At 37.2% G+C, this 26866-nt stretch overlaps 3 protein-coding genes across 44 annotated transcripts in view; 2 read left to right on the top strand and 1 right to left on the bottom strand.

Moving 5' to 3' along the window:
* Positions 1 to 541: 541 nt before the first annotated feature.
* Positions 542 to 7155, bottom strand: arl14ep (ADP-ribosylation factor-like 14 effector protein). The gene is made up of 5 exons (XM_077518885.1): positions 6979 to 7155; positions 6042 to 6237; positions 5810 to 5944; positions 4202 to 4242; positions 542 to 1285 (listed from the first exon to the last, which is right to left on the bottom strand). The coding sequence occupies exons 1-5, from the start codon at positions 7047 to 7049 to the stop codon at positions 1057 to 1059; spliced, it is 672 nt and encodes a 223-aa protein (XP_077375011.1). The 5' UTR covers positions 7050 to 7155; the 3' UTR covers positions 542 to 1056.
* nr1h3 (nuclear receptor subfamily 1, group H, member 3) lies at positions 6932 to 22002 on the top strand. Of its 3 annotated transcripts, none has more exons than XM_077518883.1 (11): positions 6932 to 7134; positions 12072 to 12266; positions 14443 to 14523; positions 14697 to 14933; positions 17547 to 17813; positions 17924 to 18129; positions 19419 to 19598; positions 19897 to 19996; positions 20252 to 20365; positions 20538 to 20632; positions 21266 to 22002. In XM_077518883.1, the coding sequence occupies exons 3-11, from the start codon at positions 14481 to 14483 to the stop codon at positions 21410 to 21412; spliced, it is 1389 nt and encodes a 462-aa protein (XP_077375009.1). In that variant the 5' UTR covers positions 6932 to 7134; positions 12072 to 12266; positions 14443 to 14480; the 3' UTR covers positions 21413 to 22002. The 3 variants fall into 3 exon arrangements, with proteins under 3 accessions (XP_077375009.1, XP_077375010.1, XP_077375008.1); XM_077518884.1 differs by lacking the exon at positions 6932 to 7134 and adding an exon at positions 7149 to 7317; XM_077518882.1 differs by lacking the exon at positions 6932 to 7134 and adding an exon at positions 9150 to 9439.
* A 3292-nt stretch (positions 22003 to 25294) lies between these two features.
* madd (MAP-kinase activating death domain) overlaps positions 25295 to 26866 on the top strand; it is a 37687-nt gene continuing 36115 nt past the window's right edge. For 18 of the 40 annotated variants that reach the window (XM_077518872.1, XM_077518859.1, XM_077518861.1 and 15 more), the window contains exon 1: positions 25296 to 25630. The gene's annotated coding sequence lies outside the window, so the exon portion shown is untranslated. Of the gene's footprint in view, positions 25631 to 26866 lie in introns of all 40 variants that reach the window. The other 22 variants (XM_077518868.1, XM_077518870.1, XM_077518860.1 and 19 more) reach the window with 2 other exon arrangements.

The raw sequence follows: 26866 nt of genomic DNA, 5'->3' as shown, positions 1-26866 counted from the left end.
GCACTGCTTCTTTGTGTAACACCATGGGAAAGACAAATGAAATCAACCAAGATACCAGGAAGAGAACTGGGACTGTCTAGCGGCTAGACTCGAAGCCATCATACGGATGAGGAAAGCGAGGAATTCTGTGTCCCATAGATTCCAAACACATGATTAGCATGCAAAAGCACACAGGGACAAAGACGTTAATACTGTACCATGGTCTGACAAAATTAAAATTAAACTGTTCGGCCATAAAGAGCATTATTTTGATTGGAGGAAAAAGGGGGAATCTTGTGAACGCATAGGGAACTACAGACCATTGACAGCGATTGAACTCTCTTCTTTGCTGAATTGTACAGTGTGTCCCACCTCGAGGACTGTCCTGTGTCAAAGTCTTATTACAAAATATATTATTGATATTATCTTAGATTACAGTACTGTAGCACCTTTCAAGGGAGTCAGAGAAGCTCAGGTGTGGTTTGGATTTGGAAACGAGATGTCTCATCCATTTAAGTTTGAGAAAACATGTCGTCTTAAGAGAAGTGACAGTGCCGCCATCACCATTTTAAAAGTGGGGATAAAGTTTATTGACATGAATTGGCACAATAGATGAGTTTGTGAGAGTAAACAAAACAGGCTCAAAAGTAAGACAAAACAAACCCCAATGAATTAAAATCGTCACAACATAATGGATACTCTTCTGTCTTGCGCCTAATGTAACGTGATGTCGTATTAAGGAGAAAAAAAGAAAGAAAAAAAAAAAGAAAAAAAGAAAGAAAAAAAAAAGAAGAAAAAAAAGAAATAAAAAAGAAAAAAAAGTTGTTCATACTCCCCAACACTTTGGGTAAATCTGAATTTGTAAAATATAGCCAAACAATGTAAAAAACTCTTATGTATGATGTAATGAAGTTCAACAGCACTGCAGGCCACAACCATTAAGCATATTCAGTGAATACTTCGTTCGGTGCCTTTGAAAATAGTAACGTTTTGTACGTGTAGAATTCTTCATAAAGCTCCATTGGATCTCAGATTGTGGCCAATTAGCATACAGTATATACAGTTCACCTTGCTTTATCAAAAAGCAAACTTGTTGCGGATGATCTCTCCTCCCTCCACCTCCATCTGTTCATAAAGCCACTTCCTGTCACAGCGGCACTCACATCCACATTTGCGTGAGCTGCAGTCGGGGCAGGGATAGAAACAACCCATGCAGTCCACATCCAAACAGTCACACATGTCCTTGCTGTTGGACAACAGTCGACCTTTGCTATCGTAAACTCGGTTCTTGCCTCCGAAGATCTGCCTGCATGAGACATAGAAAACACATTCGTAACTGGACTGGGCTCTGTTATCTAGCTGCTTTGATTGCTCTTTTTAAGTAAAATACCACTAATTGAGTTACAACCACTCTTTCTACAATACAAAATAAATTATATAACGTATCAAGGAGAAATAAACATTGAAATACAAACAAACAAACCATGATTGTCTGTGTATGCTCTGTGATTGGCTGGCAATGTTCAGGGTGTTTAATTAATGAAAATTACTCAAAATGTTTCCACTTTGGTATGCTAAACAGAATTACACAGATTTCTGTCAATGTTCCCCACACAACAGACTGAAGCCGCACAAAGCGGAAGCAAAAATTTGAGTTTTAAAAATCCCTTTGAGCACAGGAATTGCTCAACAGCATATATTCATTTCGGCTTGGAAAATATATACTTTAGTGACAGTGAAGCAACAGTTTAGTAAACATTATTATCAAACAAAACTGTTTAAATTTAGTTAACTTATGTTTTTGTTTGTATGCGCATTACAAAATGGGAATCCTTATGGGAAATCGTCAAAATTGAATTTTACATGTTAGATGTTGTTAATGCTGGTTTTATGACTGTTTGACCATGGATCAGACAACCGTATTTGTTGGAGACATTTTTAAACATTTTGAAGAGATGATTTAAAGTTGCAATATGGGACTTTTTTCTCCAAAAATATTATTACAGTACTCTTTTCATTTATCCATTTATGCCTGATATGTCTTCTAATTGGTAGATTAACACCTTAGTTGTTCACAATGGGTACCTTCGCAAGCCTCAGGCCAATAGTTTTCAGACTGGATTCGGGTTTGAATTTCCCACGCCCTGTCTGCGGATGTGACTAGAGGTGTGCAAAATTTCCGATTCTTAGATTATTCACGATTCGGCCGTGGAACAATCGAGAACGATTCACAAAAGTCCAAATTCCGATTATATAAATATGCCAAGGGAACCGAAACTAAAAGTGGACCGGAGCGAAAAGTACGCGGAACTGAAACGCAGTAGCGCGCGCGGTCTTCGGGACGCTTAATGGGACGGACCGAGAGTACACATCCACAACTCACGCCTCGACATTCAAAACAACAACAAGCATGGCTGAGCTGACCAACCCACCTCTTCGTGACATCAGACCTGCTCCGAAAAGGCAAACAACTTCAGGCGGAAGTATCAGCTAGCTGGCTGCAGTGCGTCGGTTAGCGTTCTACAGGGCGCCGCGCAGTGATACGAACGAACGAACAGAAAAGTAGTGGCTGGCGGTAATGGCGTCTGACTTTATTCAGAAAAGAGTATTGTGGTGGAAATGTATCACGCTTTTGAAAACAAATAGTTTTTAGAAGAAAAAGGCTTTATTTCCGAGACCCCAGCCAGCTTGCTGGACTATTTTCCTCTCGTCCAACGTCGAACCAGAACGCGTGTCACAGAACGCTGTCAGAAAGAAGTCAGTGCTGATCGCACACACGGGAGGTGAGGATCAAATTGAGATTCATGTTAAAAAAGCCGAACGATCCCTTTAATGTTTACACGTTCATGTTTACACAAGTTAAAAAGCAGAAAAGCACTTGAGGGTTTTTTTTTTTTGTACCTCTGAGAAACTTTAATGTTTACATGTTCATCTTTACACAATTTAAAAAGCAGGAAAGCACTTTTTTTTTTTTTAGGCATTTGTATTGAAGTAGTAGTTCACATTGTCTTTCATTTATATCTCAGTGCACTTTTGAGTGGATAAAAATAATATATTTTTGCTCAATGCTATGTTTTATTCTGTTGAAGACTGAATATACTTAAAAGCTGTTGTTACAGAATGAGGACTTGAGTATTTTATTTACTGTTTTGAACTGTTAACTTGATACTGAAATAGTAGTTTATTTAGGCCTGAGAGGACTTTTGTACTATTTTTGTAACTAATGTACGAAACATTAAAAGCGCCAAAATACATTGGTTTTTTTCTGCTGCCTGGGGGGAAATCAATAATCGTTTTATAATCGAATCGTAGCCTCTGAATCGTAATCACAATCGAATCGTGAGGTGCCCCAAGATTCCCACCTCTAGATGTGACATCATGTACGTGGTATGTCAAGAAGGGTTTGTGCAGGTTGAAAATATTTTCTAGTTTGTTTAGTTGAAATCTGTCATTTTCTTTTCTTTTTTTTCTTTTTTTAAGGTTATATATATCTGTAATTGCAGGTATGATGTGACATTGAACTGGATTGCCGGAGTGTTTGTATATATATTTTGTTGTATTTCTTTAATTTGTTGCTCCATTGACAATATTTGTTACAGAGTTGTCAATGTGTATTCTGTCAAATTTAAAATAATAAAAATAATAGGGGGAAAAAAAAAAGAAAAAAAAAAGAAAAAAAAAAAGAAAAGAGTATGTGCATTTTCATTTTTTATCAGCAGGTGGCAGTAGCGATTGAAAATTGAATATTCCACATCAGCGGTGTCCACACTCGGTCCTGGAGTGTCAAGAGTCCTGCAGGTTTTGGATGTTTCTCTTCTCCAACACAGCTGAAGCTCATCAGCAAGCTCTGCAGCCTGATAAAATGATTCTATTGACTGGAACAGGTGCGTTGGAGCAGGGAAACATCCAAAACCTGCAGGACACAGGCCCTCCTGGACCGAGCTTGAACACCCATGTTCTACGTTCAGTGGCTAGATCAAGTGTTACAATTAGCTAACCCCTGGGGAAATCTTCATAAAAAAAATAATGAAACATTTAAAGTGAATTGAAATGAAAACATTGTCATTGGAGAACATACATTAGGCTTTATTTTATTTTATTTTTATTTTTTTTACATTTCAGAAAGTTATATTAATCTTGGATGGGTAGTAGTGCATTAAAGAAAACAAAATAAAACTATGTTTTAGGAATAGTTGCATTATCTAAACCCAAGGGGTCTCACCTCTCAGACAGATGTTTTGCACCGCGGCCACCTCGTCCACCCTAGAACAAAAAGAATCATTAAACATGAAATCATGAAATAAAAGACCGTCTTTTGGCTCTAAACAGATGAAGCCGGATACAGCCCACACTTCCTGTTAACAAGGCACAACACGCCTTTATGTTCTGGGGAGGCTTAAAAGAGCCAACCTCTTCCAAAGCTGCTTTCTGCACTACAGGGAGCACTGTAATAAATTGTCCTGCACAAAAGATGATAAATTAAAAAAATAAAATAAAACAAAATCCAGCAGAGGAGAAACGTGTTGCTGTAGAGTTGCATATACTAGAACATCTTCACAGTACTCCGTATTACAGACATTAGACGACATTAGGCTTCTCTCACACTCTCTTAACTCATTCACTGCCAGTCATTATAGAAAATTTTTACATTTCCAATACTCACGTGATATTACATTCAATAATTATATATAAACCGAATCTACCAAATAACAGAATAGACTCCCTACTTTTTGTCCCGTCCCGTTCTTTTATAATTGACAGCAGAAAAATGTAGGTTTGCCAAAATACAGCCATTTCTCCCATGGACTCTGAAACTGTGTTTATTTCCTATAAAATGGGGCAATGATGTCATCTACCGGTGGTTGGGCATCAGTAAAGTTGTTTCCAAGTTTGATATTTACAGTGGAGCATGCTCAGATTCGCCCCCATTTAGCACCGCTCTAAAAAATACAATTGACAAGTATACTTGTCAAAGGCAGTGAATGAGTAGATGAAAAATCTCCACCACTTAAATAAAATCACACTGACATGGTTTTGAACAATAACTCCTGTAAGTCTAGGTCAGGGGTGTCAAACATACGGCCCGCGGGCCGGATAAGGCCCGCAAAGGGGTTTAATCTGGCCCGCGAGACGATTAAAAATAAATAAATAAATAAATACATAAATAAATAAATAAAAGGAGTAATGTTGGACCAATTAATCAGCCAGTCACAGTCAAAGCATATAAAGTCTTAAATTCACAAGCAATCCTCATATGAGCAAAGCAACTTGTATACAGAATTGCTCTGGAAGTTTGTTTAAAAATAAAAATAAAAATATAAACAAACAAATCAAACACAAACATGCTGAATAAGACACACATTCAACTACACGTATGACAAGGAATAACGTCCATATAACGTCATTTATGCATTCTGTGAACAATATACAGGTATATGCAAAATAGGCAGATATAACACGCCCGGAACTCAGACAGGCAGAGTGTTGCTGCGTTCCATTTTGCATTTGTGTTATTTTTTTGGGACAATATATTTACAGTTGCGTCCAACAATTTAGGGCTGGCCACAAATACCGAAAATCTGCGTATAATTGACAGCATTTTTTTAATTATTATTATTATTATATATAGTGATTTTACCAATCCGGCCTCCTTGGTAATATATTTAACTTGTTGTGGCCCCTGAACTAATATGAGTTTGACACCCCTGGTCTAGGTCCATACAGGACAGATTCTTAGTCCAGACTCTGGCCAAAATCCGCAACTTAGTGACCTCAAGCAATAGTGAAAACTAAAACTAGATGGCAAGAGTAAACAAAATAGAAAACTTACTCTTCCGCCGCCTCTTTTTTCTCTGCGTAGACTGGCAATCTCTCTCGCTTTGTCCCTCTCTGCCTGTGTTCCTATGTTAGTTGTGACGCTGGTATCCTTAGGTAGCGGCATTGATGCTCGTTTTCGTAGTTCAATCTAGTAAACATTTAAAAGAGGTCATTCATTTGGCCGAAATGGAGAGGATGACTTATTTGAACATTGTGAGTGAGGAAGCAACATATTGGACCCAGACCTTTGTAGAGTCTTGCCCATGAGGGAATAACGATGGCACAGCATCCTCCCTCAGAAACTGTTTTCCATTGTAGTCCCTGAAGCAGTCAGGTGAAAAATGCTCTGAACACAGGCAAGTGTTGGCAGTTGGGATGAAGTTTCTCAGCCCCAGACTTTGAACCCATCTGGCAGAAAGTGAAGGTTTGCTCAATGGGAACCTGACAGGAAAATTGAAAAGGTGGTTTTAAGAATATTGTACCATTGCATTAGGGATTGTGATTCAATAGACTGTATTTACCTTTGTTAAAATGGGGAAATGAAGCAAATCTACACATGTAACATGATGTAAAAATATTTCTATAATTTCTATTCATCATGTCAGCGACATGATGAAAACTTTACTTTTGATAATTGTTTCAAAAAAGAAAATGATTTGTGTCAACACGAAACCGTTACCTAGCATGTTTATTTCAGTAGACAGTTATATATTATTTTGAATTTAAGATACATTATGATCCTGTTTCAGAGGAAGACATTTAATGTCTGTTGACAACAGAAATTGATACTATCACTGATGTGTTTCATATAAATAGATTACTCAATTCAAAACAGATAGGATAAAGCACGTATGTAAATAGTCCTCTAGTTGTAACTATTTTTTTTTTCTCCACTCACTCACACAAACACTACCAGGCGGGGAAGCTAACCCACGCCAACCGGCACCGAAGGCAACTGATAGTACACACGACTAGAGGTGACGTATGATTCCGTAGTATAACACGTACTGATGTTAGCTTTACATAAATACGTAGTTGTGTCATTTCATATAGAAATGGTAAGATCATAGTGATTACGTGAAGATTACGGACCAATATTCCCCTTTATAAAGTAGCGACGCTGCCTTGTGGTGTGCGATTTATTGTAATAATACTTCATTAATATCATAGCTGCGGACTTACCTATAAAATCGTATGTCCGATCCCTTCACAAACTTATTATTGCATCCCAATGATGCACAAGTGACGGGCATGGTGTCGCTGTACCCAAAACGATGTAAAACAAACGGGTTTGTTTGTGCACAGACTCGTGTTTTCAAATATCCGGATGACACAGAAGTAAGTAATGTTGCTTTCTTCCGGTTTTCGCCTACAATAAAAGGTGTCTAAGCCATGCAACAGTGGCCACTAGAGGCGTTTTTACTTGTCTACCATCTGTACCCGTGAGATTGGTAAATACAGGCCTGTGTATGAAATGTACTACTAGTGTTTTGTACTCGTAGTCTTGCAGAGGAGAGTGGGGTAAGATGAGCCGTTTATTTTTTTTATTTATTTATTTATTTATTTACTTATTTTGTTCTGGATTCAAGGAAAAAACTACAGACAAAATGAAAACATATTCCTTTATTTCAGAATGTCTTCTATAAAATGAAATGATCAGAATTCATCTCTGACAAAGCTTCACAAAATAATGACCTTTAAAAAAAAAAATAAAAAAAATGGTATTGTGTCTCTATTTGCCCCAGGTCAGGGGAAGTGATTCACATGTTTTTACATGTTACAAATTCACCAATATGTGTAACATATAATTTTAGTCTCAGATAATATTGTTTGACATAACTCTCATTTTACCTAAAATGCAGAAAATTTACTTTGACAGTCAAAACACTTTCACCACAACAAGATGGCAATGGTGTGGGCTTCTTGCCTTTGTGACCACACATAGCATGGTTGCCTAGATACAAGGGGTGGGTCAACTTAACCAGTGGCTCATCTGTCTGTACTTTTCATTTCTAATGCCAACTCAAAGTACTATAATTAACATTATTACTTAGCTCACTTCAATTAGTGGTCATTGCAGAAAATTTTAATATTTCTTACTGATAGCTTCTGGTAAGTAGTCATTGATCCTAAACTTAACTTACTGCAGACAGTTCAACATATGAATTAGTTGCATTGTGCTCATTCTCCCAACAATCACAGTCCGTTTTCCTTCCCGTCTGTCCATGTTGGATAGGAGGTGAGTTGAGATCAGGAGCCAATCCCAGTTGATAAAAAATAAGGTTCACCCTGAACTGAACACCAGCCAGCCGCAGTGCACTTAATAGACATTTGTTATTGTAGACAAATTATCTTTCTGTCACACATAGGAAAATTTAGAATTTTCAATGAACCTAAAATGCATGTTTTGTTATGTGGGAGGGAGCCATATCCCAATTGAATCCACACAGTGGGAGAAGATGCAAACTCTTCAGAGCAAGGCTGGAACCCAGATTGGATTCCCAAAACTCAGAACTACTTGCCCACATGTGCCGCCGTTGTGTGTTCACTCACTGCTCACCTGGATGTGGCTGCCATGCTGGACACACATTGTGGGGTCCACAACTTATTGCATGTTTAACGAAATAAAATAATACATTCTCCCTTTTCGTGAGGGCTGAGACAATCATTAGTGAACCTGGTTGATCACCAGCTGCGTACCTGGGTGTTGGCAGTGTCCTCTCAACTGGATCATTTGGATGAAGATGTTGAAGCTTGCAAAACCTTATCTGAACCTCCAACATGGCAGACAAACAAATACTGATCACATGATTGAAAAGTGTATATGTATATGGAAAATTGCAAATTGTTTCAAGAAACAACAGATTTGTATCAAATAATGTACAGCAGGTTTGAAACATCTGGTGCATTGTTTATTCATTTTTAAGCGGGATCCTTTAACCCAGGGGTGGCGAGATCCGGTCCTCGAGGGCCGCAGTCCTGCTGGTTTTGGATATTTCCCTTCTTCAACACAGCTGATTCATGATCAGCTCATCAGCAAGCTCTGCAGAAACCTGATAACGAGCCTGTTAATTGGAATCAGCTGCACTTCGAGTAGGGAAATCTGCAAAACCTGCAGGACACCGGCCCTCGAGGACGGTGTCATATCATGTCATATCGGTTAAAGTTTAACCGATATGACATTTGACCAAATCAGAATATAGAACAAGTTATTATTATTACAAAAGTTCAATTCACAGAATAAGACTCATGTTTACACATTTATTAAACACAGAAAACTACATTTTAGAAGTACAAATCCTACCTTAAGTCCATATTGCAAATGCATTTGATTGTTTATGTTATATTTTTGAATAGAATTCCTTAATTACGGTTTCCACGATATTCAAATAGTTTCAGATTAGTTGTTTTCATACGAACAGGTGTCGAACCACGTGTTCTTTGTTGTTGTAGCCATTGAATATGAATGAGGTTTCTGCACTTCCTGTGTGGGCTTGCTGGGCCTCTGCTGTATCATATGATGCAACTACGATGTTTAGCTAGCATGCTAACTAACGCGCTTCGTTTGTCAAAACCGTTGTCAGTAGACATAAACGCCCGGTGCAACCTCAGTAAAAGAGTCGACAGATTCCCAAACTACCAGGCAAGTTTACAAATCTCCGTTTTAATCGAGTTTGCCCTTTGTCGCATCAGGAGCACGAAGTTAGCCAAGTTAAATGTGTTACAAGAGAGTTCATTTCCAATGCGGGTCGCTAACGTAGATGTTGACTTTGGTTAGATTATCTATTAAACCAAACTCGCTCGCCTTGTGTATCTAATTTAAACAAATTATCGATTAGCGTTTTAAGGCCAGTGTCACAATTCCTTATAGCGCCTATGACCGTTGCATTTGTCAGCATTTAGTTGCGCTACATTTAAAGCTAACGCCCCAGCAGTGGTTTTGTTTACTGTTATGACTTCTTGTTAACTTTGTTAGAGTTGTCAACATGTGGTCATACTAAGATCGATACGTTCTATAAGAATATTATAGGACTGTCTAGCTCCTCAAAACACTTACAACTTAAGTCGGAGTTTTGTCAGGTACAGTAACTACAGTATTTACCAAGGCCTACGCTTACTCTGCACGGTTACCTCTGCGCAATTGCGAAATAGCGCTAATGTTCCAAACAATATATTATTTAAGAGGCTGCATGCTATATGTTAAATCAACTCTTATAACTGCAGCATAATCGAGCGGCGGTCTTGTCTTAAATTGGAACCACCACGATGCTTTGGTTTGTTTGAATCCGTTTGGTCCATAAAATAATTTGCACCTGCTGAGTTGAATGATATGCAAGCAATACGTCTTCCCATCTTGAAAAGATTTTCGATGTTATTTTTTTTCTGTAAAACTTGTAATTACTCGCAAAGACAAGTATTATGTTGCTTTTTGACTCATTCTGTAGAATTTGTCTCAAGGCAGATACGTTGCTATACAATAATAGAAATGAATCAACTTGGCTTGCCATTCAGTGCATTTTTGTGTATAAATGTTTTAAAATTATGTAATTTGTTATGTAAATTGTGTATAATTATGTCTATAAGTACTGCATTAGGAATTTAACTTTATATACCACCACAGTAGATTTAATAAAAACATCTCAGCTGTTACCTTTGAGCTTTAATTAAAAAAAAAATAAAAAAAAATAAAATATATATATATATATATATATATATATATATATATATATATATATATATATATATATATACATAGCTCAGAAAGTGGATGGTTACATATCTAAATTTTATACAGAGTATTAGAGTATTTTGTAAGGCTCAAAATTATCAGTAATATTTTCCTCACAAAATGTTTGTTTGTTGGCCAGGTTGCAATCCTTGTAACTGCACCTCTGAACTGAACTGACTACACAGCCGTTTTTATTTTGTACCTATTTGTGTACTAGTTTGTCACTCAAGGCATAATGTCACAATTCCCTAAAACTGCTATATTTATGACTTTTAGATAGTGAGTCATCATTCAGAAATATTTGAAGTTATTATTTCATTTGTTACTCAAGCCCCTGTTTCTGGTCAGAGAAGTGAAAACATTTAGGAGTGTGTGAAACGGCGTTTAAAAATTGATGTACTTCTTCTTCCAGGCATGTTTGTGGGAACTTTTGAGTATTTTTATTGACAGCCACTCCTTGTAAAAGCCCTGATTCTTTACTTTCGCATGAAGATGTTGCTGAGTGAGTATGGTTGCCCACGTTTGCTTCATCAAAGGGTGTGCCCTTCGAAACCATAAAAAATAGCAATACTGTAATTTTCTTTTGCACAATTACACTTTTTTTTTTTTTCACAGAGTCATTGATAGTTATGGACCATACACAAATTTCAAAGCAAAATTATTAGAGCAGTTAATTTAAAACAGCCGTTTTCACTTTTGAGGTTCCACAGTGTGTAATTTAAAAGCTGTAGTAGTTGGCTATGTTTAAAGTGAAAGGATATGTTTTCGTATACATTAGCAGATTGTTTTACCTCTGTTTAGCTCAATTTATTGAGTGATTAGACAACCTACAGAAAATACAGTTTATTGTGTTGCTAAGAAAATGCAGAAATGTCTTTGATTTCATTACAGTTGTGATAAAAAATACTTTGTCATGCCCAACTACAGGATATTAAATTTTCACATGGTTTAAATATTTGCAGTTGATACAAGTGCAAGTACAATTGTCACGTTTGACATTTGAATACATTCAGTCTTTTGTTTAATTCTTTCATTTTTAAATGCTTAATTCCCAGCACAAACAAAAGGTGACTGACCGATAAGGTGTAGCGGACATTGGACTTGAACAGAAAATCAGGGTGGGGATGACATGAGGTCACAGGCAGTAGAAATGTTTTATAATCAAAAATTAGAGTTTTTCCAAATTATTTTACGTTATTGGTTAACATAAGTATTGGGAGTGATCTAACAACATTTTAAAATGTATCACATCCGACTGAGGTTAGTTGTGAGCGTTAACACTGTCAGACATTTTATGAGGAAACTAAGTTTCAGGCAGGTGAGCTTTGTTTTCGTGTGTCAGTGGAACACATTTCGGAGTGAGGGGGTTTGCGGTGGTGCTCATCATTTGTTGTCTTCTATGTTGTGTGTCTTTGTAAAATAAACTGCTCGAACAGGAAAGGACTGGAGCACTGCTGGGGATTGAAGAGCTGTGCAAGTGACCAATAGTGACCTCTTGTGTTCCCTCCCCCTTCTTTTACCCTGTTTTCCCTCTTGTCTCCCACAGAGCTTTGGAGGAAGGAACTCATCTTCTCCCCTTCTCTTACCAAGTCAGCAAACTTGGACCCAATAAGTCACAAAGTATTGGCACCCTCAAGCCTCATCAGTCAAGCAGGTCCTCCGTTGGCACAATGATATCGGCAGACTGAGACCGTGATGGACTAGCATGAATGAGGCGATAAATAAGATATCAGCATCAGAGGTAAGCTCTGTCTGGTGTCATTTTAGCAGGCTAATTTAAGCAAAAGGTTTTCTCATCTGTCAAAATGTCATGATTTTGAATGTGCATTCTTTTTTATAATTTTAATATTTCACAAACACAGTTTGATGCATTGCTAGACACTTGGTAGTGTTGATGCTGTTTTGTCCAAATGGTGGACTTGAATACTTTATGAATGAAGAGGTTCACAGCACAGTTTGCATGCTTGGTTTTAATCATGGCAGAAAACGTATTGCTGGCGTGACTGGTAAAACACGTTGACATAAAATGAAAAATAAATAAAAGCAGGTATTCATGCTTTAATCCAAACAATTAATTTTTTGACTGCTGGCAATTCTAATGTGACTTTTTGCTTTTAAATATTTTAGTTTTGTGAATAGAAATGACCAAAAAAAAAAAATCATCTGGCTTGACCCATAACCCATTGCTGCTTATGAATTGACTTTTGCAAAGCCTTCAAGTGAATTCGAGCAGTATTTGACATAAACAGTTATTGTTTGTTGCATATTATTTTCTTTGACATCATAGGCGGTGAAAAAAATAAAATAAATAGCAGTCTTGCATATGGATTTTAATTCAGCAGTTTTTTTTTTCATTCCTCCAAATACTGTCTACAAGCTCTTTTTGTAATGTTGCTATTAATTAGTATTGTAATATTATTTCGAGATTAATTTGCATGTTAAAAACTGCCCTATTAGTGTAATTTTTGGAAGTGACAGAAATTAAGATGAACTGAATTCTAAAAGGAGATTTTTCAGGTGACTTTCTACCCAATTTCTTTCATGTTATGCCATCACACAAATGTCGTAGCTTCAGTTTACACTGTAATTCTTATGGTAACATTTAAACATGTTTACAATTTAAGATACTTTAAACCCATATTCTTTTAAGCTTGGTTCAGCAAAGCAAAGATCATGTCTGGGTCTGCTGATAAGTTTCCTGAATGCATCTATAAGTGGCACATGACCAACTTTCATTTCTGCTTTTCTACATGTCTTTTTATAATTGTGGTCAAAGATTATTTACATTTAGGTTTAGAGTATTTTGATTGTGGTTTAGAGTAGTGGTCCCCAACCACCAGAACAATTTACCATATGTTATTATTATCATTGATATTTTATATTATTTTATTTTTTTAGTGGCGGAAGACTCTTCTCACAAACTCTTCTCACACAATCACAGTGATCATTCACTCCTCCACCGCCTCTTGTGGCAAACACAGTGATGTGTCGTTCGTTTCCTTTCTTCTTGTGTAGGAGTCAATGTCGTTTGTCAAACTAGCTCATTTGTGCGTTATTGGCCACAACTGGGCTGGGTTGGTCAGCAAAAAAAAAAGAAAAGAAAAAAAAAAGAAAAAACAGCAAACAAATATTAAAGAATAACACACACACACACACACACAAAAATAAATAAAATAAAAACCAAATTTCGTTGTTGTACATGCCCAAATGTTTCAAATTTAGGGGCAAAATAACACTGTTTATGGGCAATATGGAGCCCCGATGCATTAGCATATTGTATTAAACTTGTATCTTACTGAGCGGTGCATATAGCAAGTGTTGCTTTTTTTTAGCAGGCTTCATTCAATGTTGCAAAACGTTGCAAAGATACTCACCAGTCGACACTTACTTTCAAAAACCCTCATTATACTCTCAAACCGGTTTTCTTGTCACAAAAAAAAAATGAGCATGTTCAAAAGTTGATGGCGACAAGAAAACGGTTTGACCGTATAGAGAAGGTTTAAGAGTGTCTGGCAAGTGTCTTTGCAACGCTGAAGGAAGCCCGCCAAAAAATTTACACTCGCTACGTGCACATACTCTCGTAAGACTGCACCGCTTAGTGTGATACGGGCTTTAAAGTCGTATAAGTAAGTCGTATAAGTCATATTTCTTGGCGATGGTGAAGACAACATAACCTTTCTGTCACAATTGTAAGACTGGAGAAATTTCACATCATTGACAAAGTTGTTAATCATGATGGAACTTTTTTTTTTTTTTTTTTTTTTTTTTTTTTTTTTTTTTTTTTACTTCTGATAATAAAGAGAATGAAAATTACTTAACCTATTGAGCAACTATCACAATACATTGTGCTACCATCATTATTGAGTCTTGCCACCCCATCCCCTCTTTATTTATTAATTTATTTATTTTTGACATAGGTACATAGATTTCGTTATGACAACCAGCTGTACAGAAGATGTCAGTGCTGCCTGTGACTGATGTCCCAGATGTTGGTCATGGTAAGATGTTTGTCTTTAATTATTTGGCTAAGATAAACAGTCATCGTGGTCTTTTGTACTGTACATATAGTACGACAGTTCCGTCTCCCAAATTTCCAAATTGACAGGCTCAAATCTAAAAATTAGTTCTTTGATGGGTGGAAAAGTATTGACAGTTTTGTCCCACTGGCCAGATGAGAGTAAAGTTTTTGACGGGGCTGCGGAGGTGCCACTTAATTGCATGGTGGAGGAGAGCAACTGCAGCACCACAATGAAGCCCGAAACTCTGCTATCCCTTGGTGACCTGTCCCAACCGGATGACCTCCCCGCCACCCCTCATAATGGCCCTGCTGCCACTGGGATGAGCAGCCCTTTGCCAGTTGAGCAGAGTGACACCAAGCCCGATGTAGGCGATACATCCAATGGCACAGGTGACAGATGATTTATGAAAAATAATTCCACTATACCGATTTTACTTGTGTCGTCAATGTTTGGGTGTTTTGTTTATTGATTTGAATTTAGAGCTTATATCTTTATTATTGAGTAGCCAACTTGTATTTTTAGTACTGTAAAATGGTAGTGTCTAATATGTCATGTCACTGGAGTGTGAAATTTGGAATACGTTCTTTACAGAAAACTTCCCTTCTTTTCATAGGGATTATTTAAAGGTGCCCTTACATTATGATCAGGGGTGTCGGGCGATTAAAATTTTTAATCGGCATTAATGCAACACAATACTTTCAATTAATGTTCCAGTATTGGATTAGGCATTGTGTATAAAGTAGTGCTTTCAAACGATTACAATTTTTAAGCTGATTAATCACACGTTTTAATTTTGATTAATCACGATTAATCAGCTAAATTACTTGCGTATTCGCGTAATATAAAATAAATCCAAAATACCATAATATTTTGACGTTAATGCTTTTTATTATCTGAATGTCATTTGCAAACATTGATTAAATGCATGTAAGCAATTGCATGCATGCTTGTATTGCTCAAAACGTAAAAGCATCATATCAATTGGGTGCAATTCAGCAATTATTAATTAATTAAACGCAAATTACTTTTGTTTTATCTAAAGTTCCGACGGGGTGTTTTTTAAAGCGAAATTTACCACCGAGCACACCAACTGTGTTGGTAGCTGTATGTGCGGGCTATGTTAATACACACGACTGAGACGGCTCCGTGGCAATGTGTTTGCGGCCATTTATTTTCACTCTTCACAGTTGCTTCCCCAAGTCACAAGAGGGCGCTCAATGTTAGCGCATACAATGAATCGCTACCATAACACCAACTGGAGTCACCCCGCTTATTTTGGAACAACAGGCGTAGGAAATGCCGTGCATTGACCTAATCACTGACCTGCGCAGCCTTCAATGTAACCATCCGCGGTTACGTTGAAGGCTCAAATGCGGTAAAAAAAAATAGTGCGATTTATATGCGTTAAAACGTGATTAATGCGACATTTTTCTGTGATTAATTAATCTATTAACGCTTTAACTTTGACAGCCCTAGTATAAAGAATAAAAATGCAAATATTTCCGGCATCTTATTCCCTGAATTTTCTTTTAAACAGAGAAAGTATCAAAATAAGAACATACCGTGGTGAACGCCATTATCCTGGTCACGTGATCGTGATGACATATCCTGCGCGTAAATGACAGCCAGTTTCGTTTATTTGAATGGGAGTTTGCTGATGTAAAGGGCAAGAAAAAGACCATCTTTTATTCCGATTACTGCACCAATTCTGTTTAGAGTAAAATCCTCAGCATGTCAGGTTTCATGTCAATCCATGTGGGGGGTGGCCTCTCCTAATGTGGGCTAAAGCGTACGTCACACACGACCTGTAGCTGGCCTAGCAGAGTAAAAGTCACTCAGATGTTTACCGTCCAGGTTAGGGACCGTCCACAACTTACATTTCCAGAGTGAACACTGTCAATGTTGACTTGACTGGTAATTTGAGCCTCTATTATTATTGCAACTTGCAACTTGCAGACACTCCCCAAATTCTACTCGCTATGAGCCGGGCAGCTGAATGAGTGTTCCTTATCGGCAAGTTTCATCCCCGCTTTTGGTTGGAAACAAATGTTCGGCGAGTCCTCCATGGCTGTACTGCTTTTGAATAAGTTGTTCTTTGCTATAGGGCGTAATTCCAAATTTGATGTCCGCCGTGGGATGCAATAATTCCTTTGAGTATTTTATGCTCGCGACACGTCACGATAATCATGTGACTGTCCAAAAATGGCCGATACTGTACTTAATGCAAAACTATTTATAAAAAGTAATATAAAATCATATTCACTCAACATAAATTGACAAATTTTTCAGGGAAGAGTTGAAATTAATCATTTCACAGTGTAGCTGGTTAGTTTTTCACAAGTCTTGTATTCTTTTGATTGCATGACTACAATAGTTGTTAACTCATGATTAATCACAAATTTTATATCTATTCTAAATGTACAATAAAATATTTTTTCCCTAAGTTTTCGTATTCTTAACATAAAAGTTTAAAAAAGGTTAGAGTGGCTGCATCTTTTAGTCATTGATATAGTAATTTCATCATAATTAATAAAATTTAGTTAAAATTAATAAACATGTACTGTTAAAAAACTGAGTGTGATGTTGATTTCTGTTGAGGTCATTCATCTGCCACTAGATGGCATAATTGTATTTTGTAAGACGGGAACAGCTCAGTGCATTTTTCTTTTCATATTAAGAGCTTTCTAATCTTTAACATGAAGTAACTTGTGAAATTCTGCATATTTTTAAAATTATGGAATGGCACTTTACCTCAGTCTCTCCAAATGCATTATTAAATTTATTACTGCTAAATTTTGACGTGGACATGTCTGCTGCATTGCGACTGGAATTCCCCACTACAGGCTTTCCAAGTCGTTCATTAATTGCGCGTTAAAAAAAAATAGTGCCGTAAAAGGAACTTTAAATTAAATCAAAATTAACACTAATTTTGACATCCCTAATTATAATCTCTTTTTTTTTTTTTTTTTTTTTTTTTTTTTTTTTTTATACATGTTGTGTAGATGGTCAGCCAGTGAAGAGAAAGAAGGGTCCTGCCCCAAAGATGCTGGGAAATGAGGTGTGCAGTGTATGTGGTGACAAGGCTTCAGGATTCCACTACAATGTACTAAGCTGTGAGGGATGCAAGGGCTTCTTTCGACGTAGTGTCATTAAAAGCGCCCAGTACTCCTGCAAGAATAATGGACGTTGTGAAATGGACATGTACATGCGACGCAAGTGCCAGCAGTGCCGCCTGCGCAAGTGTCGCGAGGCAGGCATGCTAGAGCAATGTGAGTGTGTGCCAAGTCAATCTGAATTGTGTATACTAGCAATGTAGTATAGTAGCTATCCACTTTTTGAGTGTGCATTAGTTGCAAACTCTGTCCCCTTTGGCACACAGGTGTGCTTTCTGAAGAGCAAATCCGTCTGAAGAGGATGAAAAAGCAGCAGGATGAGGAAACGGCACGCTCATCCACAGTGGTCACTCCCACCCCTCCGCAGGAAGTCTCTTCACTGGATCCACAGCAGCAGGAAATGATTGAGAAGCTGGTGGCCATGCAGAAGCAATGCAATAAGAGATCCTTTCTTGATAGACCGAGAGTGACAGTAAGTTGATATTTCTGTATTTTATTGCAATAGTGTTTTCGTTTCCTTAAGCTTCACTCACATCCTACCATACATGTTTTTACGGGTAGCCAATTGTGGAAAATTCGGAAGAACAGTGATTGAGCTTGGGCAAATTCATAAAATCAAAAGTTCATCCGAGACCATACTCCTTTTTGCTCGTAGAAAATCAGCAGCACGGTTAACAGGAGCTTTCATCCGACAGTAAAGTGAATGGGTGACATGGTCGTATGATCAGTGTGCATCAGGAGTCACTCAAGTACTTCACATTTTGCACTATTTATGTTGCATCCGTCACTCCGTGATAGATGTATGTCTCGCTATCATGTGACATGCGTGTTCTGGGGAACAACATCCTTGTAGCATTTTAGAAGAGAAAACAGTGGCTGTCATTAAAACAATGCATCGACTAAGGGAGTTGGACCTCTCCCGACAGATGCTGGAAGACAAGAATAGGGTTATTGGCTTTGCTTGTAATATATCATTATGTGCCAGTCATGTGCATCACTAGTACAACCTGAATGTGACAAGGACTGTACTCTTAAGCCCAGCATTCCTCTGGCTTTACTATGAATCGTGCATTGCGGCTGTGGGCTACCAAATGTTGCGACACGTGCTATTTCCAAACACGTTTGGCAGATTGTGAGTGAGGCTTAAAGTGATATATGTCTCCAGTCTAATAAAAAGTATCCGCCCCATCCTGAACGAGTCGTACTATTTCCTCATTATGATGTAACCTACAGTTGGTGTTATGTAACAGTGAAATCAGTTCATTAAAATGTCAGAGCTTCTCATTGTTGCTATCCAACCAAAATTTGAGGTATAATACTGTATAATGGGGTGACAAATTTTATGCTGAAGAAACGTACAGTGGACCCCACTATTTGCGGTGGATAGGGACCGGAATAGCGAAAATCTGCATGTGATTAATTGTTGACATGCATTGGAGTAGGGTGTAAATAATAATAGTAATAATATAATCATTTTTTAAATCCCTCACATTCTTGGGGGGGGGGGGGGGGAACGTTCATAAGCATTCGATATTATATGCATTTCCCACAAGAAAATGGGGAGAATGTGGGCATAGAACCCAAAACCCAAGGAAGCACCCTCAAAAATATTTAGAAGTTTTGAAATGAAAATATCTGAATCCGTGGTTGCCATACCCCAAATATGTGAGGTCCATTGTATCAGCCTGGTGGGTGTGCATATGACTCAGCATTTGTGACTGTGTGTTTTAAAAAAACAAACAAAACAACCCACCACCACAGCCATGGCCACAGAATCAGGATCTACAGAATCGAGAAGTGCGTCAGCAGCGTTTCGCCCACTTCACTGAGCTGGCCATCATGTCGGTCCAGGAGATCGTGGATTTCGCCAAGCAGCTTCCTGGATTTTTAGAGCTGACAAGAGAGGACCAGATTGCTCTATTGAAGACCTCAACCATTGAAGTTTGTCACGTTTCTATTTTAGATTTGTTGCTGTGGCTCAAGTTATGAAATGTCTCTTTTGTTCTGTCTACAAAACATTATTTTAAATCATCTTTTTGTTTCTCATGCACAATTTTAATCATTTGCTGGTTTTGTAAACACACATGAATAAAACACATTGCAATTCACAACATACATAGGATTTTATAGGATAATTGTTGAGCTCAGTAATCTTATGAAATCTGTGTTATTCCCATTGTATTAACTTTGTGTTTGTCTTCATTACAATAGGAACCTAACTGATGTTTGTCTTCATCAGATTATGCTGCTGGAGACGTCTCGTCGATACAACCCTGCCATTGACAGCATTACATTTCTGAAGGATTTTAGCTATAATAAGGAAGATTTCGCAAAAGCAGGTACTTTTTGAATGGGTTTTTATGGACAATGTGTGATTACTTGCCTTTATGTCCACAATTTCGTTCAGTTCATAATGTAAGAAGAGTGCAAATAGCAATAGGTTCTAGTGTAAATTTAGCTATTGCTCTTTTAAATGCAAAGTATACAAATGTTATGTCACTTAGCTCAGACAGATGTGTTAAGATCATGCATATTTAATTGTAAGCAACGGTCCTTTTTTTTTTTTTTTTTTTATATCCCTCTGTTCTCAACAGGCCTTCAGTTTGAGTTCATTAATCCCATCTTTGAGTTTTCTAAAGGAATGAATGACCTGCAGCTGGACGAGGCTGAATACGCTCTGCTTATTGCCATCAACATATTTTCTGCAGGTTAGATTTCATCCTGAAATGTGCCAAAGGAAAATGTATTTTTAAAGTTATGCTAATGGTTGATGTTTTCTATCTGGCAGACATTGTGAATCTTTAAGTTACAGAAAAAGATATTGGATATGTTGTTTTCCTTTTGTTAAAGACATGTTTGTTGTGCTTTGCAAATTTTTAGATCGTCCAAATGTGCAAGATCATGATCTTGTGGAGAGGCTGCAACAACCTTATGTTGACGCTTTGCGCTCTTACATCACGATAAAGAGACCAAATGTAAGTGGCCACCAGTTTATGTAACCTCTTCTCTTGTTACCCACAATGTGTCAACATGACCTTGTTGTTGTCATCACAAGCACACTGGGTCATGACCGGGGTAACTTTTGGATGCATTGAATTCAACCATAAAAAAAATAAATAAAATAAATCTTCTCTTAGACAGCAACATACTGTAACAAAACCCAAGCAATACAGTAAATTTCGCAGAGAATTTTTCAAAATGTGATTGCGACAAGAGAAAAGGTTTGAAAGCGTGTGGCAAGTGGCTTTGCAATGTTTTGCAACACTGAAGGAAGCCTGCCGAAAAAGCAATACTCGCTACTTGCTACTATACTCAGAACAAGTACACGCTGCTCAATGAGATACAGGTTTGAAGGCTCAGGTGAATGATATAGTCGTAAATCTGAAAATTCAACTCTGGAACTTCGTCAATTTTTAATTGCAAATTGGCCTATCACACACCAACACCCACAAATGTTCAGAATGTGACATATGCTATTAATGACAGTGTGTACAACAACAGGTAACCGTTTTTCTGAGTTACATAATAGAGTTCCTGGTTTTACTGTAACATTTGTTGTCAGGATTTTGTTTGATCTTTTGCTTCTTTCTTTTGATTTGTTTTCTCAGGATCACTTGATGTTTCCACGCATGCTGATGAAGCTGGTGAGCCTTCGTACACTGAGCAGCGTGCACTCTGAACAGGTTTTTGCCCTTCGTCTTCAGGACAAGAAGCTCCCCCCGCTGCTCTCGGAAATATGGGATGTCACCGAATGACTGCAGTCTCAATATCACACTCCTTAGCATGTTGAATCTTAAGACAGACACGGACGGCATCAGGCATGGTCTTGAACCTGTCTCATCTGCTCATGGACGACTTCCAGCATTGTGCTGTTGGGCTTTTTGTGGGAGTGACACAATGCCTTTTTGCTGTCAGACTCTGAAATGGTTTGTGTTCAGGAGGATTTTTTTTTTTTTTTTTTCCCCCCCACTTAGACCCGTTCTTCCTTTTTGTGGATGAAATGCTAGCTCATGGTTTTGAATTATTTTTCCAATTCAACGTGTTAAAAGTTGAGTGCAGTTCTATTTTTCCATTCTGAATGCTCTTGGCGTGTAGCTGCTATTGCTTCATGTCATGATTCTTGCTATGCTTTCCAATTAATTTATTCTGTAGTCTTGCCATAGGTGAATTGGAAACTTGGTTAGGCGCGACCTTCAGCTGCAGTTAACGTTGTTAGGTCATACTCTTGAATCCAGGTATGACAAATTTTTTGAGGACGTACATTGCAGAGAACAAAGTTGGTGTAGTTACTCAGGTAAACTAATGTGAAGTAGAGGCATCCTTTTTTTTTTTTTTTTTTTTTTTTTTTTTTTTTTTTTTTTCAAAGATCACTTGAGTGCCCAAAGGGATCGTTTTTATCAAGACAGATGCACACAAATTATTTATTTTCATAAGACATGTGTGGAGTGCACAAGTATCCACAAGATTGTACAAATAAATACTAACCCTTAATGATAGCAATCTATACAGTAGGAGGCGTCGACTAAGGGAACAAGGGTGTGGAAAAATATCTCGCATATGTTGGATGGGTGGTACTACTGCCTAAAATTAATTTTATGTGAACATGCTTATAAATGTAAAAATATAAGGCATATATATGTAAAATAAAGTTAAATTATCACTTCACACATCAAATATGAGATATGCGGATGGTTTGGCTTGTTTTGAAAATTTATTCCACATACTTGAGAATAAGGTGGATACTAACACATTGTCAACACCAAGATCTTTATTAACTGCGTGAAATGATAGCAGAGGCCAACAACCGGAATTTAGTTAGTTTAGAATGGTTAATAATGAAGACATACCGACTTGCGTGCATTTTGTTAATCCTATGCACTGTAAATAATTGGAATTAAAATAAATAACAGCATATAGATTTAAACATTTGTTCATTTTGATATTATCTAAGGGTTTCACTTGCTTCAGGAAACTGAGCGAAAGATCATCTCACAAGTGACAGTCTCATAACTGTCTTCTTAATCTCTGCATTACTGTAACTGCTGTTCAATTTACCAAATTGTGACCTATGAGGTTTTGACCCAACGTTAGCAATACTCACCTACAATTCCTGGTGATTTCTAATTGATAGAACATCTGTATAGATGGAAATGTTGAAGGAAAAAAAAAAAAAGAAAGATGTTAATTTTTCACATAAGCACACAATGTATTGCAACACTTGCAGTAAATGAGGCACTGTATTTCTCAATTATAACAGGCAGGCCTGCTTTGGCTTGGTGATTAAGCCAATTAACATTATTTTTGAATGACTTTTTTTTTGTTTTTTTTGTTTGTGTTTTAATGATCTCCCAGATGGTTAAAATGTGTTTATAGCTTTTTTCCCATAGCAGACGTGTGCTTAGCAGACGTGGGAAAAGCATAATGTTTCAAATATAATAAATTAAAAAAACAAAACTGATGGCTATGTTTCATTCAGGTTCACAGGCAAACGGGCATTGTAATTAGCTGCTAATTTAGGTGGCTTAGTCAAATGTACCATTTACAGTAATACACTTAACATGCTGGCTATGATAGTCTTAAATCTGTCCATTACTGAAGGGGGGGAAATGTTTGTGCTATAAATCTGAACACATCAAAAGAAAACAGCAGTACTTCTTAACACAACACTTGAAAGAAAAAGTATTCACTGTTCATTTAACCTCCTAGGATGTATTTGACATTTAATTGATATGTAAAACCAATTCTTGTATTAAATAAGCAAATGTTTGATTTAAGACAGTGGATAATAGCTAAATTCCTGATGTACGTCTGTTTGGCTAAAGTACTGACTGTGTAGCAAATTGTGTTGTTAAAAATGTCATCTCTAATCTTGAAATGGTTCTTCTGTCTTCAAAAGATGTGGTTGTAAAGATATATATGTATATATATATATATATATATATAATAAACATACATATATACATGCAGAGGGGTGCAAAAGTAGGTAATGCAGCTATAAAAAAATAAAACAATACTTAATTTTGCATATGTAAAGCAAAAATCAACAGAAAAAAAATACATCAGTCGTATATTACGTACAACTTTATACCTACTTTTGCACACCCTACGTATATACATTTATATTTTATTACATGTAAAATCTGAGAATTGTCTGTTTTGTATGTAAAGTAAATTAAATGTGTAGTAAGAATCTGGAACTGGAATCACATTGTTTTTTGGTATAGTATACATTTCAAATGAATGAAGTACAGTATTGTCTTATATTATTATGAAACCTTTCAAAGTGCTGTACACCTCTAAATTGTTTTATCTCATACAAATACATATTGTGTCCACTACGTACACTGAAGTGGACCAAACCCCCATAAAAAAGACTTGAAAATGCTGAGGTTATTGCCAATTTTAACAAGAGACAGTTGAAGGATCGATGGTAGGCCCAATGCAAGTGAGCATGAAAGACAGTTTTATGGTGTAGGAAAATATTTTGCTGTATATTAATAACTAGTCATGATAATTTTATTATTGCGAGCAAGTACAAATGAATCATTTTGAATTCTTACATGCCACCGTTTCTTAAAAACGATGTTTTTATGGACTATTAATTTTCATCATCATTATTTATTTTACTTGTGAAAATTGAGAGTATATACCCACCCCACCAGGGACCACTACACTATTGCCCACCACACATACACACCTGAAATTGGCTATTAAGTGTATATCTTAGCTCAACAAATAATTCGTAAATTGGAATAATGCAAAAAAACCAAGCTGCAATAATTTAGCATTTCCGCCTAAAATTAATCAAGATTATTTTTTTTAACTTGATTTCATATTAGTTAATTGAACGATTGTAAGAAAAAAAAACAACTAACTGAAATACTGGTAATATCTTGTAAATTGTTTTATTATTATATAGCTCAACAAATAATTCGTAAATTGGAATAATGCAAAAAAAAAAAAAGTTAAACAAGCTGCAATAATTTAGCATTTCCCCCTAAAATTAATCAAGACTATTTATTTTTTTTACTGGTAACCATTATATATATATATATATATATATATATATATATATAATGTATAACAATCTGTATAAAAATTAATTGTAAAACGAGATTAAACTCATTCACTGCCAGTCATTATAGAAAATTTTTACATTTCCAATACTCACGTGATATTACATTCAATAATTATATATAAACCGAATCTACCAAATAACAGAATAGACTCCCTACTTTTTGTCCCGTCCCGTTCTTTTATAATTGACAGTAGAAAAATGTAGGTTTGCCAAAATACAGCCATTTCTCCCATGGACTCTGAAACTGTGTTTATTTCGTATAAAATGGGGCAATGATGTCATCTACCGGTGGTTGGGCATCAGTAAAGTTGTTTCCAAGTTTGATATTTACAGTGGAGCATGCTCAGATTCGCCCCCATTTAACACCGCTCTAAAAAATACAATTGACAAGTATACTTGTCAAAGGCAGTGAATGAGTTAAATATACATATGTACGCACACATTTTATTACGCGTATTTATATTTTTTTCGAAATTGAATCTCAAATCATATCGCTTGAATGGGGCTGAGCTCCTGGTTCCTTGAGGCTTGCTGTAGCTTCCGTTCAAGGACTCAACCTCGCAATATGCGGATTGCGGAACTCGCGACTCAGATGAGGATGAAGAGGAGGATGTTGTGAAGGCGGGTTGAAGCTGACCAGTGAATAGGGGGGTGTGAACGCGCAGTCGCGCACTTTGCATCCATTTAACGATGCCGCCTCTGTATCGCTCGACGAAGCCGAGCGCTTCAAACGACGTCTGTTCCTTATGTATTTAAATGCATTGAAAGAGGCAGAGGACGATTGAGACACTGCTCCTATTTGCTTGCCGGAGGAGGGCACCTACTACGCAGGCCGTCTGTCACCAGCAGTTGGCGTCGCAACCGCCGTTAGCAGCTAGCCGGCTAATATAAGCAGGTAAGGATGTGACTTGTCAATGATGGACTCCTGCGCTTCGTGTCGCCAACGTTTGCGTTATTGTAGTGTTTTCACGACATTGCCCTTGTTGTACGTTTTACACAAGTATTGCAGAGAGTCAACTATAAGGCTACTAGTAGCAGCTAACTAGCTAATCCAGTGGCGACGTCGGAAACCACCAAGCTAGCAGTGGGGGTGAGAGAGGCGAACACAAGTCGTGACCTGTCAGATATGTTGTCATTGCTCTTTTAATATTATGATTGAGGACACCCGTAAAAGCTGCATCCATTATTTCAACTAGCATATTATTAGAATGTCACAACTGCCCCCTAGGTGTTTTTACCGCAGTCTCAGTTTATTTCATTCGACATAATACTAATACATACGTGTATTGTGTCTTGCGTTCAAATACTGTAAGTGAAGTGCCATATTCAGCATTAAGAGACGCGATTCAGGCATGTCATCATGACTGACCGGTTATTTTTAGATTATCAATTTCAAGACCAAATTGTCTTCAGTGCTATTGGAAGTTTTTGTCTTTCATAAAGTGCATATTGGGTGACATAACTGTACTTTAATAAAGAGAAATAAACAAAGCTTTGATTTGCCTGGATAATTATTCTGGACTTTTTTCCCTGAGGAAATAAGAGAATTATTCGGTACCACCAACTGTCACCTTCATAAAACCTTTATTAAGACCTACTCAATAGCTTTTGAAACATTCTGTATTCTAATTTCTAGTTGCTGATTATAAAATGGCCAAAAAAGGGCGGCTGATGGCGTGAATATCAATCATACCTTGAAATAATGCCTGGGATTGGCAACACACTGAGTACTACTACTCCGCCATTCCTACGTATAATACACCCAATAAGACTATTTATGAAACTATAGCTTTGCGTACAGTATTATCAGGCCAAATAATGTTTTACCATTTCAGTTGGGGTGGTGTGTGACGATGCTTTACTCAAGGGTATCTTGAGAGTAGCCAGCAAGCAGACTCTCCATCTCCAACAACTATTATCTATTTTTACATTTGCCGGCAGTGGGACTTCAAAATTCCTGAGATTGGTTGACACATCCTCCTGTTTATCAGCTCCAGCACCCGTAAATCAGAGACTGACATGCCCACTTTATATCATAATTCATTGGAATGGGTGAGCGAGCTGTATGCGCCCATTTTTGTATGCCCACCTATCACTTGTGTTTTCTGTGCCTTGTATTCCCTGATGTGGT

Source organism: Festucalex cinctus, chromosome 4 (genome assembly GCF_051991245.1).
Source record: "Festucalex cinctus isolate MCC-2025b chromosome 4, RoL_Fcin_1.0, whole genome shotgun sequence".
Lineage (NCBI taxonomy): Eukaryota > Metazoa > Chordata > Actinopteri > Syngnathiformes > Syngnathidae > Festucalex > Festucalex cinctus.
This window is presented reverse-complemented; position numbering and strand designations above follow the sequence as displayed.